The following is a 9,706-nucleotide window of genomic DNA, read 5'->3' as shown; positions in this document are numbered from 1 at the left end:
TTGTATTAGGAGGTCACTTCCTAGACCTTACACCCAAAGCACAAGCAGCAAAGGAAAAAATAGATAAATGGGAACTCCTCAAACTTAGAAGTTTCTGTACTTCAAAGGAATTTGTCAAAAAGGTGAAGAGGCAGCCAACTCAGTGGAAAAAGTATATGGAAACCATGTATCTGACAAACGACTGATATCTTGCATATACAAAGAAATCCTACAACTCAATGGCAATAGTATAGATGGCCCAATAATAAAATGGGGAAAAGATTTGAAGAGACATTTCTCTGAAAGGGAAATACAAATGGCCAAGAAACACATGAAAAAAATATCCAGCTTCGCTAGCTATTAGAGAGGTGCAAATTAAGAGCACAATGAGATACTATCTGATACCAATTAGAATGGCTGCCATTAAACAAATAGGAAACTACATATGCTGGAGGGGATGTGGAGAAATTCGAACTTTTATTCATTGTTGGTGGGACTGTATATTGGTTCAGCCATTCTGGGAGACAGTCTATCAGTTCCTTAGAAAACTGGATATAGAGTTACCCTTCGATCCAGCAATTGCACTTCTTGGTATATACCCGGAAGATCTGAAAGCAGTGACATGAACAGATATCTGCGTGCAAATACTCATAGCAGTATTACTCACAATTGCCAAGAGATGGTAACCACCCAAATGTCCTTCAACAGATGAGTGAATAAATAAAATGTGGTATATATACACTAAGGAATACTACACGGCAGTAAGAAGGAACGATGTGAAACATATGACAACATGGGTGAACCTTGAAGACATAATGCTGAGCGAAATACACCAGGCACTAAAAGAGAAATATTATATGCTACCACTAACGTGAACTTTGAAAAATGTAAAACAAATGGTTTGTAATGTAGAATGTAGGGAAACTAGCGATAGAGAGCAATTAAAGGAGGGGGAATGATAATCCAATAAGTACAGATAAGCTATTGTGGGTAAATTTAACGTTCTGGGAATGCCAAGGAAGGACTATGGTCTGTTAATTTCTGATGGGTATAGTAGGAACAAGTTCACAGAAATGTTGCTGTATTAGGTTACTTTCTTGGGGTAGAGTAGGAACATGTTGGAAGTAAAGTAGTTATCTTAGGTTAGTTGTCTTTTTCTTACTCCCTTGTTATGGTCTCTTTGAAATGTTCTTTTATTGTATGTTTTTTTATATATTTCTTGTATTTTTTATACAGTTTATTTTTAAAAAAAGTTTAAAGAAAAAAAACAAGGAAAAAGTTTTCAGAGCCCCCTTGAGGGGCTGTTGGAGAATGCAGGGGTATTGGCCTGCCCCACCTTGATGGTTGCTAATGTGCTCACAGACATAGGGGACTGGTGGTTTCATGGGTTGAGCCCTCTACCACAGGACTTGACTTTGGGAAGACTGTTGCTGCAAAGGAGAGGCTATACCTCCCTATAATTGTGCCTAAGAGCCTCCTCCTGAATGACTTTTTGTTGCTCAGATGTGGCCCTCTCTCTCTAGATAAGCCAACTTGAAATGTGAAATCAATGCCCTCCCCTCTATGTGGGATCAGACACCCAGGGGAGTGAATCTCCCTGGCAACATGGAATATGACTCCAGGGAGGAATGTAGACCTGGCATTATGGGATGGAGAACATCTTCTTGACCAAAGTGGGAAATGAAAGGAAATGAAATAAGCTTCAGTGGCAGAGAGATTCCAAAAGGAGCCGAGAGGTCACTCTGGTGGGCACTCTTATGCACAATATAGATGACCCTTTTTACGTTCTAATGTATTGGGGTAGCTGGCAGTAGATACCTGAAACTATCAAACCACAACCCAGAACCCATGAATCTTGAAGACAATTGTATAAAAATGTAGCTTATGAGGGGTGACAGTGGGATTGGGAAAGCCATTAGGACCACACTCCCCTTTGTCTAGTTTATGGATGAACGAGTAGAAAAATGGGAAAATTTATCATGGGTAAATTTAACATTCTGGGAATGTCCAGGAATGAGTATGTTTTGTTAATTTCTGGTGGGTATGGTAGGAACAATTTCACAGAAACGTTGCTATACTAGGTTACTTTCTTAGGGTAGAGTAGGAACGTGTTGGAAGTAAAGTAGTTATTTAAGGTTAGTTGTCTATTTTTTATTCCCTTGTTTTAGTTTGTTTGAAATGTTTTTTTCTATATTTTTTAATTATTTTGATATAGTTAATAGTTAATTTCAAAAAAAAACAAAAAAAAAAAAAAACAAGAGCATTTCCAGAATATTAAAAAATGTCTGTGAGCAAGGTAATTAAGCAGTAAAATTAAGATTTAAAAAAATGTTTAAATATAGTGTTCTCGTTTGATAACGCTGCTGGAATGCAAAACTCCAGAAATAGATTGGCTTTTATAAAGGGGGTTTATTTGGTTACACAGTTACAGTCTTAAGGTGATAAGTGTCCAAGGTAACACATCAACAATCGGGTGCCTTCACTAGAAGATGGCCAATGGCATCTGGAAAACCTCTGTTAGCTAGGAAGGTACGTGGCTGTGTCTGCTCCAGGTTCTGGTTTCAAAATGGCTTTCTCCCAGGACATTCCTCTCTAGGCTACAGTTCCTTTTCAAAATGTCACTCTTAGTTGCTCTTGGGGTGTTTGTCCTCTCTTAGCTTCTCAGGAGCAAGAGTCTGCTTTCAACGGCCATCTTCAAACTGTCTCTCATCTGCAGCTGTTCTCTCAGCTTCTGTTCATTCTTCAAAGTGCCCCTCTTGGCTGTAGCTCCTTTTCAAAACATCACTCTCAGTTGCACTGAGTTCCTTTTGTTTGTTAGCTCATTTATATGGCTCCAGTGGTTTAATTTAGACCCACCCTAAATGGGTGGGTTAACACACCCATGGAAATGACACAATCAGAGTCATTACCCACAGTTAGGTGGGGCACATCTCCACAGAAACACCCTAATCCAAAGGTTCCAACTTAATCCTCACTAATATGTCTGCCTCACAAGGTTGCTTCAAAGAATATGGCTTTTCTGTGGGACATAATACATTCAAACCAGTACATACAGCCTATACCTGCATAAAACAAAACTAACAATACAAAATTAGATCCATGCCTATCATCTATTCTTCATATTTGATGAAAATGTAGTCAAATTTCTCAAAAATGTTTTTGTTTGTATAATTATATATTTATATATATCTATGTCTATGTCAAACCTATGTTCTGAGATCAATTGCACAATCACATTTTACATCTATCCTTTTAATTGGAACAGTCATCATTTTTCTCTATTCTTCATTACTGATAGTTTGAAAAATGAAGTCCATTTATCATGTAGAATGTTCATCAATTTAGATTTACTAAGGTGTCCTGGTGATTAAAATCAGGTTATGCACTTTGACAAGTATACTACAGAAGTGTACCTAATACGGAAGCACAAGATATCAATATTTTCCAATACTGGTTTTATTAACTGTGATCAATTGGTTAAGATGTACCTGCCAGGTTACTCCATCATAAAGTTATGCTTTTTCTCTTTGTATTTAATGGGTAATTTTGGGGGAGAAATTTTGAAGCCAGAACCCAAATGAGATACCTTGTATGTCATTATCTTTTATTCAGTGTGCCTTAATTTTTCCCTATATTTTATACTTTCTGTATAGTATGCAATATGTTTTGCAATTCTTAAAGATCCTTTTCAAGTTCACCTATAGTCTCTTCAGATTCTTATTTTACTTTCTTAATGATTTTTTAATGGAAATAGCTGCATATATTTTCCTTTTCATTGATAGAAGTGACTTTGGTTCCTTTGAAACCACTTGACCATACTTGATTGCCATTTATATCTCTTTAGTGTTGTTAGCCCTTAAGTTGTATGTTTAAAGTATGGCATGCACATAGCTCTGCCATATTGGAACATTGGCCAAACCCATATCAATGTTTTCTGGTGTATATCTCTTAACAGTTTTTTTTTTTCTGCTGAAGCAGGTATCTCAAATTTGTGACTTGTAATAGCAGGTAATCAACTTAATCTTTAGAACTGAAATGGCTAGGGGAAGAAGTAGTTTGAGGAAAAAAAATAAAAGAGAAAGAGAAGAAGCCAAGAGAATTGAACTGATTGGTGTAATCCCAGAAGTTAAGCTCAATAAGCAAAGCAGGATGCAATGGGTATACAGGGTGTCTGGAAGGCTAAAAGAGAGATATCTTGCACATGATTTATATTTTCTTTCATATATATCTGATAAGGAAATTCCAGCCATTACCAATAAAACATTACCTCCTTGCTTCTTTTTTTTCTTTTTTTGTTTATCCACCATATTCCTTAATTTGTTATATCTTGTGTGTGTGTATGTGTGTAGGTGCATGTGTATGAACATGTGAAATTTCATTGCCTTCTTTTGCAGTGTTCTGTGTCATTTATCATGACTATCTTCAAGTTCATTAACTATCTTAATAGAATATTTTTGTTTTCATTAAATTTTATTTTGGCAATAATCTGCTTCCATTTATATGTCTCACTTTTTTTTTTCAAATTGCATGGCCAAACCTCATTTTCAAATTTGCTTCTTAATCATTTTTATTTTTTCAATGATTTTTTTTAAAATATGTGATGCATAGTTCATTATGTTCCAAGTAGAACATTGCAACTATGGAGTTTTTGCATATTGAGAAATCTGTTTTTATCAGTTCTAAACAAAATATTGGAAGAGCATTAAGATGTGTAATTAGCAAGAAATTCATCATGATACATTATATAAAAAGAACAATAAAAAATAATTTTATAACACAAAATAAGATAAAGTTAAAAATCAACCCACCCAAATATAATTGTGATACAGTTTGAATCAACAAAACCTTGAGATACAATTATTTTGTTATCTTACTTAAATATTTTAAATTAATTTATTCAATGTTCACAAAAATATTAGCTAACTATTGCCTCAACCATTGTTTAAAGCATCACAAGCATAAGATTATTTTCCCCTTCTTCGTCCAATAGTAAGCAATTTTCTGAATTTTATTTCATGAGGATATGCTGCCCACCTCCCCATTTGGTTGAGTCTTCTAATCTTCCAGGATTCCCTGTCCCCACATGATGAGGCCCAACTTCCAAGGGCTTCCCCCTGTCATCACACTGCGTAGAATGACAGATGAAGAAGCCTGTTTTCTATGGAAGCATAGAAAGTAATGACATACGTCCAAACTTTGAATATATAAATTTAAGTTAATTACTATACCTTTTATATTCTTCTTATTCTACTTAAGTTTCATTTCTCTCACATTATCACTATGTTATGCACTGGTAGATAAAATTTGTGGGGACATGATGATAATAAACTGTTGGTGTGAATATGAAGCCAGATCAAGTCACTTCACAAAGATTTTGAGTTATGCAGTCACCATACTCCATTCGCAAACATACAAACAGTTAAGGTCTGATAGGGCACAATTTGGTCCTTAGAACAAAGCATACACACACACACACACACACACACACACACACACTTGTAAATATATATATGTGTATATATGCATATATATTTGTTGTTTGTTGACTGACTGTTTTTCCACAGAACCTGCAATAAACAAGCATCCAAGGCTTATAAGTGAAAGCACTTGAATCAAGTTTTCGGTACCCAAATACGAAAGGGAAACTTCATTTTTACCATTACCATTTTTGATGACTAATAAAAGCAGGATTACCTGTTTTACTTTAAGAATTTGTTTATCAGATTTACATTCCAGATGATTGATAAATATGTGTAGAGAAATATTTTTTTGTAACAATAACACAGTGTGTATTCCTCCCAAAGTATCATGCTTTTAGCTTTTGGAAAAAATGTTTGCCTGTTTTTAGTAAATCACACCATACTTCAACTCTATTTTTACTTTCCTTTTCTTTTTCTGTTTCAAAAGCATGTACAGAAGGAGAATAATGTACAAAGTATTTTTTTAACTGCACAGCAATTTAGACATAAACCCATTTCTGAGTGGTAAAGAGTTTAGATATTTAGGATGTGAGAAATGAAGGCATTCTCTCCTTTTACAACATGCGTTCTCTGTGGAATGGTGGGGAAGGATGTGGATGTGGGTATGGACATTGCCCAGAAGCCCAGGTGGGTGAAAAGACACGAGGTGCTCATCCAGACTCAGGGAGCCATGCTCAGAGGATTCCCTGGGAGCACATGGGGCCGTGCTACCCTGAGTGTCTGGGACTAACTTGGTGTTCAAAATTTCCCCAGGTGCACTTATTTTTTCTTTGTTAGCACAAGATCATGTCTGAAGAACATCAGTTAATATTGCACAGAGGCTTCCACGAAGAAGCTGCAACAGTCTGTTCTGTATAAAGCATAAGTATTCTCAATGAATATTAATTGACAAATGATCATCAGCATTTTTTGATTGTTCATTGCAGGCACATGCATTACTGATGAAACCTTGCAGCAAACCTGTGAATGCCTCGTTTAAGAGACTGAGAGTGTGGGTATTGTGACCTGATTTACCACAGTAAAATTAAAGGCTGAACCTTAAGGGACAAGCCACACAAATTTGAATATGGTACTGATTCTTGAAAGTTTAAGTGTAGGAAATTGTTTAGTAGGGAAGATGAAAAATGGAGCAGCAAACTTTTCAAGCTAATGCCAACTTATCACTTGGGCTGTGAAATGCCCTATATGATACACAATAAGTCATATTTAAACTTATTATGGTATCACTTTTGATTTAAAGAGATAGAATGTGTTCTTCATATTAACTAATTGTAATAAGAAGGGATTTGATTGAGAAATGTTTTTAAGCATTCAGGAAATATTTTCTGCTTTCTTTAAGACCTCTGCAAAAAAATCTCAAGATCATTTTTATATCAGTATATATATATATATCTATATATATATATATAGATATATATATATATAATTAATTACATAATTCTTAGAAGTTGTCTTAAGTAAAAGATAAAACCCTAATTAAATGGATAATTAGAGATGGACAATATTTACATGAAGTAAATTTTAGTATCTATATCATTTAAAAACACATTTAGTTGACCATAAATTTTATGACACCAGAGATAAATAAATAGATGATTTAGACTAAGAATAATAAACAGCAAATAAACATGTTCTGCACGGTGAGCAAATAATAACTTACAGGAAACCCTATGTTATATCCCTAGGTGAAAAAATACTTCATGAAATTTGGAATATAATTTACAGAATCTAAATGAAATCTATGCTTGTGAAAATCATGTATTCATTAACTTTAAGTATTTTAGTAGACCTAATATATATTAAAAACTATGAAATGTTTTGGAGGAATAATTTCATAATATTTTATAAACAGTAGCTGATAGCCTTATAATTTACAATATACACTTCAGGATAATAAGAATTTATATCTATCACTGATTACTTCATCAAAATATTTCATGTAAGATAAGACATATATACAATAGCAGAAGAATGATTGAAAAAATGAGATATCCAGTATAAAGTCAAAGTGCAGCCAAAAAAATGAAAAGTTGATAACTATGGAGAAATCTCAAGTATAGGCAGAATGAAAGTACAAATATATAATAGTTTTAATTTTAAAGTACAAATATGGTTTTTAAAATTTTCATCCTTATACGTATACATATACATACATATATATATATATATATATATATATATATATATATATATATATATATATATATATATGTATTTGTATATAAGGTCTAAAGAAAGTATAGTTATGTTGGGAAAAAATAAAGCATCACTCAAACTAATATTAATTTCATTATGACTCTTTATCATAGTTCCTCTACTTCCTTGGATTCTGATAACTTTCTCTGACAAAATTCATTTAACACAAGTTTTTCAGTTTTCCTTTCATAGGAAACCTTAAAATAATATATAAAGGAAAGACAGCTTCCCATAACTAGAATGAGGTGAGCGAGATCACCACATTTAACTTTGAAGCAACTTATCCACCACAGTGATATATAAAAAAGTTACCTATACAGGGAATAATTAAAAATGAGTCAAAGAATTCTACAAGATGTTAGCAATTTGAATTGGTGAGATAACATGAGAATAGAGGTATGGGGTATTTTTGTTAATTTGCTTTGTTTTGTTTTTTGGTGAAGGTTGGTAGCATGTAGTGGTGCTTCCTAAGTAAACATGTTTCTATACAGTATATAAAAATGGCTGGAATTCAGCTTATGAATACCACTCAAGAAGGTGGGTGGAAAAAATAACCATAACTGGGAATTCTGGAGATTTAATGATAATAGAAAAAGGTAACTTTTTGCTAAAGAAACATACCTAGTGAGTCATGGCTCCTTTTTTTTTTCCTTTTAAATATTTACTTGTAAAAGTTGGAGGAACAATGATAGGGGTATAGTTGTAAATTTTATCGGCTATTGAAAGTAAAGTGGGGTATCTTTTACTTTTTGATGAGCTTTCCCTCCATCAACATACCCAGAGCCATCTTCAGGGCCTTGTTTCTTAGACTGTATATGATCGGATTCAGGGTTGGGGGTATCACAGTGTAGAACATAGAAATCACAAGGTCAAAAATAGAGGTGGACCCTGAAGTTGGCTTTAGATAAGCAGTGAAGCCAGTGGAGAGAAATAAAACAACCACCACCAAGTGTGGAAGGCAAGTGGAGTAGGCTTTTGACTGGCCTTCTGTTGTTGGAATCTTCTGGACAGTGGAGAAGATGTAGATGTAGGAAACAGTGATGAAAATAAAACTGCAGACACACAATACCACGCTAATGAGGATGGGCACAATTTCTCTTATTAAACTTTCTGAACAAGAAATAGCTAATAATTTGGGGATATCACAGAAGAACTGATGGACCTCGTTGGACCCACAAAATGATAAAGAGAAGGTACCAGCTGTGTGCATCACAGAAATCAGACCCCCACCCAGCCAGGACACAGCTGCCATCTGCACACATGTGTCCATGTTCATGATGACTTCATAGTGCAGAGGATGGCAGACAGCAGCATAGCGGTCAAAGGACATCACTGTGAGGAGGAACATCTCAGCCATTGCTGAGAAAACCACCAAAAAGACTTGGGTGACACAGCCAGGGAAGGAGATGGATTTGTTGTGGGTCAAGGAGTTGACAGTGGATTTGGGGACTGTGGTGGAAATGAGGCAGAGATCCAACAAGGATAAATTCTTCAGGAGGAAGTACATGGGGATGTGGAGGTGCTGGTCGAAAGTTATGATTGTGATAATGAGAACATTCCCAATCAGGGCCCACAAATACATGAAGGCAAATAGCACTGAATGCAAAATGTACATATTTTGATTGGTAGAAAATACCATGAGGATAAATTCAGTTGCAGCGGTTTTATTTGTCAATACTGCAGGCATACTGTGTCTAAAAATCAGTAACTAAAAAGAGAGAGGAAGAAAACAACAAAATCAAGTTTTGGAATATTAAACATATCATAATGGATCTCTACATAATTTGCCGCTATTGAATTACTGAACTATTCAGTACATCGATTCTCTTCAGTATAATTGATCATCAATCATTTCCTGGTTAATTTAATTTTATTTAAAAAAATTAATTTCAGTCCACATATATCTGTCATTATAATATTGTTCACATATATTCTGTGAGAATATAAGCTGAATGACTAAAAATTTTCCACTGACCTATTAAAACCATCCCATCCTCTAGATAAATCCAAATTTACCAACTGGAAATAGCTTAATTGTTCCCCTGGCTTCC

The 9,706-nt window shown here is 34.5% G+C and overlaps 1 protein-coding gene across 1 annotated transcript; it reads right to left on the bottom strand.

Annotated features, from left to right (window-relative positions):
• Nucleotides 1-8,397: 8,397 nt before the first annotated feature.
• LOC119540868 (olfactory receptor 14A16-like) lies at nt 8,398-9,342 on the bottom strand. Its single transcript, XM_037844761.1, has one exon. The coding sequence runs from the start codon at nt 9,340-9,342 to the stop codon at nt 8,398-8,400; it is 945 nt and encodes a 314-aa protein (XP_037700689.1).
• Between the last annotated feature and the right edge of the window lie 364 nt (nt 9,343-9,706).

The sequence above is a fragment of the Choloepus didactylus genome, chromosome 7 (assembly GCF_015220235.1).
Source record: "Choloepus didactylus isolate mChoDid1 chromosome 7, mChoDid1.pri, whole genome shotgun sequence".
NCBI lineage: Eukaryota > Metazoa > Chordata > Mammalia > Pilosa > Megalonychidae > Choloepus > Choloepus didactylus.
This window is presented reverse-complemented; position numbering and strand designations above follow the sequence as displayed.